At 46.8% G+C, this 12,807-nt stretch overlaps 1 protein-coding gene across 1 annotated transcript in view; it reads left to right on the top strand.

Annotated features, from left to right (window-relative positions):
- The window catches only part of dcc (DCC netrin 1 receptor), a gene marked incomplete at both ends in the record, with an annotated part of 145,567 nt that overhangs the window by 118,197 nt on the left and 14,563 nt on the right, over window positions 1–12,807 (top strand). Inside the window, 2 exon segments of the mRNA XM_084442525.1 lie at window positions 3,013–3,236; window positions 3,663–3,779. Of these exon segments, the coding sequence (XP_084298651.1) occupies window positions 3,013–3,236; window positions 3,663–3,779 (341 nt within the window).

The raw sequence follows: 12,807 nt of genomic DNA, 5'->3' as shown, positions 1-12,807 counted from the left end.
GGGGAGTCAAAGCCAGGTGAGTCAGAGAGGAGTCAAAGCCAGGTGAGTCAAACCAGGACAGTCAGTGTGTTAACCCAGTTTCGGCCTCACGAGCCCAGACCCCTCCAGAACAGTGGTAGAACACCGGGGGATCCTGACTCACCCAGGCCCTCCTGTCCTGAGCCTGACCAGGTGAGCAACAGCTCTCGCCTCCTGTCAACTCACAGAGAGACCGGTTCACATGCCTCACAGAGAGACCGGTTCACATGCCTCACAGAGAGACCGGTTCACATGCCTCACAGAGAGACCGGTTCACATGCCTCACAGAGAGACCGGTTCACATGCCTCACAGAGAGACCGGTTCACATGCCTCACAGAGAGACCGGTTCACATGCCTCACAGAGAGACCGGTTCACATGCCTCACAGAGAGACCGGTTCACATGCCTCACAGAGAGACCGGTTCACATGCCTCACAGAGAGACCGGTTCACATGCCTCACAGAGAGACCGGTTCACATGCCTCACAGAGAGACCGGTTCACATGCCTCACAGAGAGACCGGTTCACATGCCTCCCAGAGAGACCGGTTCACATGCCTGGATGAGCCCCCCCCCCCCCCCCCTCCCTACCATCTCACCCACGTGCCTTAATAATTACACCGGGGCTCATGCCGAATACGGTCGCTGCACTTCATTGACATTCATGAGGTCTTGTAATTAAGTGAATGTAATTAAGGGAAATGTGAACTGTTTCTTGAAGTAGATGTCGTGTGTAGGTGGTGGAGGGGGGGGGTAAGGGGGTAGGATGGGGTCTGGGGGGGGGGGGCAAGGTGTAAGTAAGTACGTTTTATTTCTACTGTATAGCACCTTTCACGGACAGGCGTCACAAAGCGCTTCACTAAACACCAGTGGGTAATGTTTGATGGTGGCCATTTTGGATTGTGTTTATAGCAAGGTGAAGTGAGGAGAGTAGAGAGAGAGAGAGAGACAGTCAGGAGAGAGGGAGGGAGAGAGAGAGAGAGAGAGAGACAGTCGGGAGGGAGGGAGAGAGAGAGTCAGGAGAGAGGGAGAGAGAGAGAGTCAGGAGAGAGGGAGGGAGAGAGAGAGAGACAGTCAGGAGAGAGGGAGAGAGAGAGAGACAGTCAGGAGAGAGGGAGGGAGGGAGAGAGAGAGAGAGAGAGAGAGAGACGGTCAGGAGAGAGGGAGGGAGGGAGAGAGAGAGAGACAGTCAGTCAGGAGAGAGAGAGGGAGGGAGAGAGAGAGAGAGACAGTCAGGAGAGAGGGAGAGAGAGAGAGAGAGACAGTCAGGAGAGAGGGAGGGAGGGAGGGAGGGAGGGAGGGAGGGAGGGAGGGAGAGTCAGGAGAGGGAGGGAGGGAGAGAGAGAGAGTGACAGTCACTCAGGAGAGAGTGAGGGAAGGAGAGAGAGGTGGAGAGAGACGGTCATGAGAGAGGGAGGGAGGGGGAGAGGTGGAGAGAGAGACGGTCATGAGAGAGGAAGAAGTGAGGAGAGGCAGATGATGGAGGCTCTGTTAGTGAGCGTGCGTGTCTGTGTTTGTGCTTGCTTGTGTGTGTGTGCGTGTTTGCTTGCTTGCTTGCTTGTGTGTGTGTGCGTGTTTGCTTGCTTGTGTGTGTGTGTGTGTGTGTGTGCTTGTGTGTGTGTGTGCTTGCTTGCTTGTGTGTGTGTGTGTGTGTGTGCGTGTTTGCTAGCTTGTGTGTGTGTGCTTGCTTGTGTGTGTGTGTGTGTGTGTGTGTGTGTGCGCGTGTGCTTGCTTGTGTGTGTGTGTGTGTGTGTGTGCATGCTTGCTTGTGTGTGTGTGCATGCTTGCTTGTGTGTGTGCTTGTGTGTGTGTGTGTGTGCGTGCTTGCTTGCTTGTGTGTGTGTGTGTGTGCTTGTGTGTGAGTGTGTGTGTGCGTGCTTGCTTGCTTGTGTGTGTGTGTATGTGCTTGTGTGTGCGTGCTTGCTTGCTTGTGTGCCTGTGTGCTTGTGTACAGTGTGTGTGTGTGTGTGCGTGCTTGTGTGTGTGTGTGTGTGTGTGTGTGCGTGCGTGCGTGTTTGTGTGTGTGAGTGTGTGTGTGTGCGTGCTTGTGTGATTGTGTGTGTGTGTGCGTGCCTATGGGAGTGGAGCACCCAGGCCCCAGAGAGACCTCAGCTCATTAATATCAGGCATGCCTGAACACTTCAGACAACAAAACCCAGACACAGACAGACGGAAGAGGGCTCACTCTAAACACATCTCAGCAAGGCAGTCTGTCAATGGTGTATCTCCCTGTGCGCGCGAGTGTGTGTATGTGTGTGTGTGTGTGTGCGTGCATGCGTGTTTGAAATGATGAATTCAGAGCATGCGTGTGCCCGTGTTTGAAATGATGAATTCGGAGACGGGAGACAGAAGAATAATCCCGGCTGTCAGTACCATCAGCAAATGGTTTGGTACAGTACAAAAAGCTGTTGTCAATTTCAGGCAAATCCCAATCTCCCTGCTCTAGATCCAGAACGTTTCATCTCACAGCTTCCCTTCCTCCCAAATGCTGGCTGTTTCCCCTCTGTTTTTATATCCCTCACTCCGTTCTCCCCCCCCCTCTCTCTCTCTCTCTCTCTCTCTCTCTCTCTCTTCATCCCTCCTTCCTGTTCCCTCTCTGTCTCTCCCTCCCTCCCCCTTTCTCTCTTTTCGTTCTCCTCCCTCTCCCTCTGTCCCTCCCTCTTCCCTCTCTCTCTCTCTCTCTCCCTCCCTCCGTGTTTCTTCTCTCTCCTTTCGCTCTCCCTCTCTCTCTTCCTCCCCTCTCTCTCCCCCCTCTTCCTCTGTCCCTGCCTCACCCCTTCCCTCTCTCTCTCTCTCTCTCTCTCTCCCACCCCCCCCTCTCTCTCTCTCTCTGTCTCCCACCCCCCCTCTCTCTCTCTCTCTCTCTGTCTCCCACCCCCCTCTCTCTCTCTCTCTCTCTCTCTCTCTCTCCCACCCCCCCCCCCCCTCTCTCTCTCCCCCCTCCCTCCTTCTTTCCCTCCCTCTCTCATCCTCCCTCCCTCCTCCTCCCCTCATAGGAAGCGGGCCAGCCACAGCGCCGGTAAGAGGAAGGGCAGCCAGAAGGACCTGCGCCCTCCGGACCTGTGGATCCACCACGAGGAGATGGAGCTGAAGAACATCGAGAAGCCCTCCAGCGCCGCCCCCTCCGTGCGCGATTCGCCCATGCAGAGCTGCCAGGAGATCACCCAGGTCAGCCACAGCCAATCAGAGAGCCAGATGGGCAGCAAGAGCAGCCATTCAGGTGAGTACTTCCTGTTTGCGAGGTGACCGCAAACAGAGAAGAGATTGTTGACGAATGACTGTGCAGTACCTCTCCGGTGGACTGTGCCTCCTTTTTATGACTGGGAAAAAAGTCTACGCCTTTTTAAGTTCAGTCTTTAAGTCTTTCATCCAAAAATATACTTATTTTTCGATTTAAAACTAACCAAACGTGCTGGGCGCTGTTGACAATAAACCGTCTCATGGTTCTTTGAGTGGGACAGATGGCTTGAGGTTCTTATTGATTGTACGACTCCACAGCTAGAAGCGGAACGGCTCTGTAGAACAAGGAAGGGCTCTCTCTCTGAGGTGAATGTGTGGGGGGGGCGCTGTGGAAGGCCCCCCGTCCCCTATCACCTGTCCCCAGACTCCCCACTGGTGTATTAAGCTCTGCTTTCGTTCCCCTCAGGAGGCGATGGAGACGAGGCCTCCAGCAGCATATCCACCCTGGAGCGCTCCCTGGCCGCCCGGAGGGCCACGCGCACCAAGATGATGATCCCCATGGACTCCCAGCCCAGCAACACGCGTGAGTGACCCCTGACCCTTGACCCCTGACCCCCCCCCAGCTTATCCAACACATTCAATTCGAAATACCCTACTGGCGCGAGATGCTACTAAGCCACTGGGAGGCGTGGGGCGGCGCTTGGTCGCCACGGCGATGCCGCGAGGCGTTCAAACAGAATCAGTTTTTCTCCCACCTGCCCCAGGCGCGCTGTCACACTCTGAAACGCCACTCCGACAACAGCTCCCTGCTCGCCAGCGACCGAGAACGCAGGAATGAAAGCTCACGTTCACATGGAAGAGGGATCGCGAATTGTAACGCACACACACACACACACACACGCATAGGCCCAAAGCCACAGTGAAGATCGTGTCAAAAATGCTTTGATGTGAGTGCTTTCTACCTGTAGCGGGACTCCCTGTGGCAGCAGCGCGCGTTGGAGCGGAGATACTGTACCCCTCCCCCCTATTCCACGTCAACGTTTTCCCCACGGTCTCTTTCCCCACTCTCTCTCCGCTCTCTCATCCCGACTCCCTCCTCCTCCATCGTCTGAACCTCACCCCTCACCCTCCCACACAAACTCCCCCGCTGGCTCTCAGCCCCGACAACCCCTACCCTGTTAGAAGCGCCGTAATTGACAGTTCTCTCTCTCTCTCTCTCACTCTCTCTCTCTCTCTCCAGTAACCAGATGAAAGAACCGTCACATCCTCACCACTCTGGTTCCCTAGGGGGGCAGAGATGGGGGGGGGAGGGGGGGGGGCCGAGAGAGAGCGAGAGAGAGAGACTTGCTACTGAGCGCGCTCAAAAGCTCAGGGTCCCCATTAGAACGGCACATCACCCTCAGTCACCTCCTCCCCTTCCGCACACACAAACGCACACACGCACACACACACGCATGCCCTCAGAACCATCCCCATCACAGGCGGTGCGGTCCTAGTGCCAGCGGCGTCGCTAGCTTCACCTAATGATCCGCCATCCTAACGAGGACCGTGAGTTCATGAGTTTACGGCCGCTACCGTAGGGAGCCCAGTGGTCAGAGCATCGGACCAGGCCAGGCCGGTCACTGTCTTGAGCAAGCTACTTCACCCTGACACTAGCTTGCTAAGTCGCGTTGGATAATAGCCTCAACCCGCATGTATAGTATCACACACACACACACACTCCTGACAGTCTTCTCTCAGTGGACACACACTCTCGCACACACACACTTGCCGTTCTCATTCCCAGTGTGCCTGCAGGGTACTGTCCATTCCACTGCCTCTCTCTCCCGGTGAGGGTTTAGGCGGCCAAGAACAGGAATAGATGTCAGTCGGTTCGGTTTCCTCAGAGGTTCAGTCTGTGAGTCATTTTTTTCTTTTTTGTAGATACAGTTTAGGGGCATGTCCCCCCGACTGTGTTGTAATCAAATACTAATTAGGGTGACTTGTTGATTAGTTAGCTTTAATATCTCAATGCGGGGTGCTAATCACACACACTCACACTCTCTCTCTCTCTCTCTCTCTCACACACACACACACACAGGGGAGTTAAAAGGAGAGAACTTACTGAGACACTTAGCTCTAATCACAATCTAATAACCATAATGCCAGAGATCACACACACATCATTTATAATTAAGATTATAAGACATGTTATGAGGCTATTTACAATCATATACAACGCCCGATATCAAAGTTTCGTCAAGCGGTGCACTCTCAAGATATAGCCCGTCGCTCACACTCAATGGATCCGTACAGTAGGTGTATAGACAAAATCCCTCAAAAACGCCAACTCTTGTTTTCAAAGACATCAGTCCATTGATGTTCTGGCAAAAAAATCGCCACAAAGTATGCTTCCGATCGGGTTTTATTGATCATATTATATCCATTGATTTGTATTGACAACAAAGCCAGAGATGGTTGATTCATCCGCTATAACAGATCCCAAAGGGGTTTCTTCTGATAAGACAAGCAACGTTTCGACTGATGAATGATACATTTTTATTCCTTCTTCTTCTTCTCCTGGTAGGCAATCATCATGCAGAAACACCGTGAAAAACTGAAATGTGAAATAAAAGACCATTTGTAACAGAAGCCTGATGGCAAGGAACCAAAACAAGGCTCCGTTAGCTAGCTAATTTCTTAGCCGCTGCTCCAGCTGCACACAATATATCTTGACATAATATCCATGAGAAACAACAAACAAAACACACACAAAACAGCCAGGTACCGTGTGCGCCTTCTTATCAGAACTTTAAAAGAGTTTGAATCTTTAAACCGTCTTAGACTGATCTAACGTTACAGGCAAACATCTCCACGCTCAGTAGGTTCGAACAGGTTCAGTTACATGACCAGTACGAGAACAGCAGGTGCTCAGTACCTCATTAAAAAACAAAAGTCAAATTTACAAAATAAAACAGAATAATTGCACAAAAACATGTATCTGGTATGAAAAGTATGAAAAACTATGACAGCTACATCCGTGTCCCATATTTGTTTTGATCAACAAACACATCTACTATGCCTAACACTATCAATGAAATACCACTGGGATTCTCCACAGTGGAGACTCAACAAGTGACTTGACGGTAGTATGAAAGTATTTATATACTTGGTTTAAGGTAGATTTCAAAGAACACGCGATGTGGTCGATTCAAGCTGGTTTCAAACAAAAGACAATAGTTTTATTCTGTTACGATTTTCAAATTCGGACTCCAAACAGGAAGTGTATCCAAGTCAAGAGTGAGTGACTGGGGAACGAAAGTGATAGTTTATAACGTGAAAAAGGAAGTGACACAGTTTCAGGATGAAGAGGACAGGGAAGTGATGTCACACAGGAACAATTTGTAGTTTTAACAGACTGATTCTAGAGGAACGAACTACAAAGTTAGAACAACAGTCAAGTAGGAAAACAAAACACATTGGTGAGACTTGAATTTCATTCACAGTAGGTGGGTGACAGAAGTCTTGAGGTTTTATTTAGTCCAACCACCCACACTATGGTGGACAGGAGCCATTTTGAGACCACGCCTTCAGATAGGTAACCTGGGGTTAATGCGATGACTCTACCCACTTGATACGATGACTAAACCACGTTTCGTTGCTCTGATTGGTTAAAAGTCTATCCAATTGCATCCAGAGGCATTTAGGTCTGTGCCCGCTGTTAAAGCCCCATGGACATCGAAAATGAACTGAGGGTTTCCAGATCTGCATTTTCCATTTGGTCTGGCAATGCCACGCTATCAGACAGGGGCCACACGGGCGCCATTTTGACCTCACCCCTACATTCCTCTCTCTCTCTTACCCAGTGTAGTGGAGCGTGACTCCGCCTTGTCTAAATTCAAATCATTTCACCAGGCAGAGCAAAAAATCAAATAATGTGAGCCCCTGTAATCCATTTTGCAATTTCCATCTGCATGATTGGACACTGTGACTGCAAATCAGATAGCAGATAGAGCTGGGAGGATATGTGGATGTTGACATGTGTTCTAGGCATGGCCATCAGGCCCGGATAGATATGCCTGATCAATATGTGATTATCAACATCTGGTGATCAATATCTGATGATCAATATCTGATTATTAATATCTGATGATCAACATCTGATGATCAATATCAGATTATTAATATCTGATGATCAACATCTGATGATCAATATCTGATTATCAACATCTGGTGATCAATATCTGATTATTAATATCTGATGATCAATATCTGATTATTAATATCTGGTGATCAATATCTGATTATTAATATCTGATCAACATCTGCTGATCAATATCTGATTATTAATATTTGATGATCAATATCTGATGATCAACATCTGATGATCAATATCTGATGATCAACATCTGATGATCAATATCTGATTATTAATATCTGATTATTAATATATGATGATCAATATCTGATTATTAATATGATGATCAATATCTGATGATCAATATCTGATTATTAATATCTGATGATCAATATCTGATGCTCAACATCTGATGATCAATATCTGATTATCAGCATCTGGCGATCAATATCTGATGACCAACATCTGGTGATCAATATCTGATTATTAATATCTGATTATTAATATCTGATGATCAACATCTGATGATCACAGCAGCCCTAGACACTCTCAGAAAGCCATTCTGTTTGCTAACCACGGGATGTATTCATTCGGGAATAAGCAAATTAAATATCTGGCAAATGTAGTTAAGGCAAGGACGGTCTCACAAGCTCCACCCCTGAGACAGACTGGCACTCTGAGGCTTTGATGCCAGATTAATGACTCTGAATCTGAGGCAAGGCCCGTGTCCCCTAATGTGCCCTGGGCCCTGTACGACGAAACAGGATTACGGGTCAGCGCCTTAAAGGACAATGCTCGTTTTTGACAACCTGGACCTTATTTACGACATATTATAAGACGTTTGACTCACCAAGATCACTTTGGTGTAGTTCGGAGGCATGTAGAAGAAATTTAAAATCCAGCGCGAGCCAGTATATCCATGTAATGTCGGTGGTCGGGGCACTTAGAATGCAGTTTCTAAAAATCTATTGTCTGCCGCGAAACGGTTGTTTTAATCAATCTATCTTCATGAATCGCTAGTTGTGCTTACATAGAGCATAATCCTGTGGTGGTTTTTCACATGCCTCTGTAATATGATCTTTAGAAACGTCTTTCGAAACGAAATAGCTTCCTCACTTGCTCCAGCACGCATGCGCACAGCGTGCTGGAGCAATGATTGCGCGCTGTGCGAGGAAGCTATTTCGTTTGAAAAACGAGCATTGTCCTTTAACTTCAGGTTCAAGCCTGGTTTATCCGTATCACCAAGGTCGATCACTTCTCACCCTGCTATATCGCCATGGTAACTTATGCTGCCGAGCTAACCTTCTGTCTTAGTGTTTTGTATTTGTGGTTTATTATAATTTATTAGGGCCCGAGCACTGGCTGTGCGAGGCCCTATTGAAACTCGAAGGATTATTATTAGGGCCCGAGCACTGGCGGTGCGAGGCCCTATTGTATTTCGAAGGATTATTATTCTCCTACCTTCTTCTTCTCCCCAAACAAATGCCTTTTTGGCGGGCTAAACATCGATGAAAACGGATGAAACTTTGCAGATACATCAGTCCTGGTGAAAATCGGATATTTCATTGGTGACGGAAATGGGTGTGGCAAAACGGCTCAAGAGCACCCCCTGGAAAGTTTAAAATGGCGAGCCCCACCTTTCAGTTGGATGTAGGCGAACGAAATTTGGTGGGCATATGTATTTCATCGAGCCACACTTAAATGTCTCTTGGAGCTATACCCAACATGCAACAGGAAGTCCGCCATTTTGCTCTTTATGTGCCATTTTGTCCTTGTTTTTACCATTTCCATGCCTCGTACTTCGACGAACTCCTCCTACAGATTTCATCCGATCAACTTCATATCGGGTCAGCTTCATCTTATGACCTTTGTGATCAAAAGTTATCAAAAAAATTTAGTTTTCACCAAACACCCTTGCCGTGGCGCCCCGCCAAAGTTTGACATTTCACCATAAAACACGAAGTCCTCATAACTCCTCCATACATTATCCAATTTGTCCGATATATCTCACGCTTCATGACGCTTCTGTCCTGAACACATCTATGTGTCAGTATTGCGTCATACTTATAGCGCCACCTATTGGTGAAACAGGAAGTCCTCATAACTCCTCCATACATTATCCAATTTGTCCGATATATCTCACGCTTCATGACGGTTCTGTCCTGAACACATCTTTGTGTCAGTATTGCATCATACTTATTGCGCCACCTATTGGTGAAACAGGAAGTCCTCATAACTCCTCCATACATTATCCAATTTGTCCGATATATCTCACGCTTCATGACGGTTCTGTCCTGAACACATCTATGTGTCAGTATTGCGTCATACTTATAGCGCCACCTATTGGTGAAACAGGAAGTCCTCATAACTCCTCCATACATTATCCAATTTGTCCGATATATCTCACGCTTCATGACGGTTCTGTCCTGAACACATCTTTGTGTCAGTATTGCGTCATACTTATAGCGCCACCTATTGGTGAAACAGGAAGTCCTCATAACTCCTCCATACATTATCCAATTTGTCCGATATATCTCACGCTTCATGACGGTTCTGTCCTGAACACATCTATGTGTCAGTATTGCGTCATACTTATAGCGCCACCTATTGGTGAAACAGGAAGTCCTCATAACTCCTCCATACATTATCCGATTTGTCCGATTTATCTCACGCTTCATGACGGTTCTGTCCTGAACACATCTATGTGTCAGTATTGCGTCATACTTATAGCGCCACCTATTGGTGAAACAGGAAGTCCTCATAACTCCTCCATACATTATCCAATTTGTCCCATATATCTCACGCTTCATGACGGTTCTGTCCTGAACACATCTATGTGTCAGTATTGCGTCATACTTATAGCGCCACCTATTGGTGAAACAGGAAGTCCTCATAACTCCTCCATACATTATCCGATTTGTCCGATTTATCTCACGCTTCATGACGGTTCTGTCCTGAACACATCTATGTGTCAGTATTGCGTCATACTTATAGCGCCACCTATTGGTGAAACAGGAAGTCCTCATAACTCCTGCATACATTATCCGATTTGTCCGATATGTCTCACGCTTCATGACAGTTCTGTCCTGAACACATCTATGTGTCAGTATTGCGTCATACTTATAGCGCCACCTATTGGTGAAACAGTACGTCCTTATAACTCCTACATACATTATCCGATTTGCACCAAATTGCTGATGCTTCATGAAGGTCGCATTCTGAACACATCTATGCTTCGTTATTGAGTCACACTTACAGCGCCACATACTGGTGAAACAGGAAGTACTCATAACTCCTACATACGTTATCCGATTTACTCAACATGTCTCACGCTTCATCAAGGTACCGTCCTGAACACATCTATGCTTCGGTATTGAGTCACGCCTAGAGCGCCACCTACTGGTGACAGGAAGTTTCTCTCAGTACTGCACACCGAAATAGCACACCCTTTAACGGCGCCACACCCCGACACGCGTGGGGTGCGAGGGCCCGCTCACTGCTGCTCGCAGCACTAGTTTATTATTGTTTTTGTTATTTGTCTTGTGTACTATGTGTGGGGAGGGGGGGGGTTGTTTAAAAAAGGGTTTATATTCTCTTGCTCTTGCTCTTAATGTATATCCATTTGAAAACCAATCAATATCTGAAGATCAGTATCTGATGATCAATATCTGATTATTAATATCTGATCATCAATATCTGATCATTCATATCTGATTATCAATATCTGATTATAAATAGCTGGTTGTTAATATCTGTATATTAATATCTGATTGTTAATATCTGAATGTTAATATCTGAATGTTAATATCTGGTTATTAATATCATATCAATATCTGATTATCAATATCTGATTATCAGTATCTGTGTTGATCATATTCCACCTAAACCTCGAGCTTTGAGCATCCTCTGTCTCACTCCGCGCTTCAGGAAATCATCTCCATGGTGGGCTGGGTTAAATGGTCTGATGTGTCCTTCGCTTGACTGATGTCAAATATAGACCAGATCCAATGACAGGAACATTACATATACTGGTATGTTGTGTTGATTAATAGATTTGTTCTGTGCCGTATGGATTGATTCGTTCTGTGTGGAATGGGTAGATTATGGGCCTGTCAGGTGAGGCCTAATGTTGTTTCTGGAGGGAGCAGGGTGAACAGAGTGCTGTAGGAAGCAGCAGCCGTTCGCCGCGGTCCTCTGGACGTCACGTTGACAGAGTGAACTGGTCCGTAATAGAAACGCTTCTAAGGCTGCAAGGTGTGTAGACGGACCTCATCGACTCCAGAGAGACTGATGTGGCACACACGCACACATGCATGCACACGCACACATACACATACACACACATACAAACACACACACACATACACTTACACACACAAACGCACACACATACACACACATTCTCTTGAAGCAATTCTTTCTCTGCTCGCGGACCGAGGTAGTTTAGAAGATAGAGATCTGTGTGTGTGTGTGTGTGTGTGTGTGTGTGTGTGTGTGTGTGTGTGTGTGTGTGTGTGTGTGTGTGTGTGTGTGTGTGTGTGTGTGTGTGTGTGTGTGTGTGTGTGTGTGAGAGAGAGAGAGAGAAGAACCTGAGGCATGTAAACAGCCAAATGCTCCCTTCCTTCTTAAAAGCCCTCTGGTTTCATTCTCAAGGTCAAGAGTCAGTCTTTCTCTCAGTGATTTCCCACCACTCTGTATGCCTGCCTCTCTGACTGAGAGTTTGAAACCAACCATACAATATATACCAACCATGACTATATATAATAGATATATAAAATATACAGTCCCTGCATGCAGTCCAGAAGGGCAACGTCTCCATGGTAACTTGATGTGCTTAAAAGCACAGCTGTAAACACTGATAGCAGGTTTTATGTGAATTGAGCAAATATTGGATATGACTTCACATCAACTGGCTGTAACGGGCGAACTGTTTAAAAAATTTATCTGATATCTTTTGTGAAGCTTGGTCTGAAGATCCTCTATGCCAAATTTGGTGAAGATTGAAAAAATAAATTTTAGACTTTTGTTGGTGCTTCTTCACAATCAAGTCCTGCGTCGATGTACAGTACCAAGTTTTGTTTTCATACATCAAAACGTTACTGGGACATGACTTCACTTGATAACTTTTGAGAAGCTTGGTCTAAAGATCATCTGTGCCAATTTAGGGGAATATTAGGGAAAAAATTGGCATGCGATTTAAAATAAAAATAAAAACTTTTCATAAAATCCAATATTGCGGAAAATGATGTCACTGTCACTACCTGATTTGCAGCATCTACCCAATTTGCAGTGCGCATGTGCTGTCTACTAGTGGCTAAAGTTGTCACTACCTGACAGTCACAACTCGGCTTGTTCCAAGGAATATAACGGTACCTCATTTCGGGCATACAGTCAGAAGGTTGTGTGCATAAACTCACCTCCAACTTTGACACATTGGTAGTGCTAAAGTATTCAAGGTTTTGGCATTAAATTTAATGACGGGTCATGGGACTGT

Source organism: Borostomias antarcticus, assembly GCF_949987555.1.
Source record: "Borostomias antarcticus genome assembly, chromosome: 8".
Lineage (NCBI taxonomy): Eukaryota > Metazoa > Chordata > Actinopteri > Stomiiformes > Stomiidae > Borostomias > Borostomias antarcticus.
The sequence above is the reverse complement of the archived record's forward strand: the minus strand, read 5'-3'. Positions and strand labels throughout refer to the sequence as shown.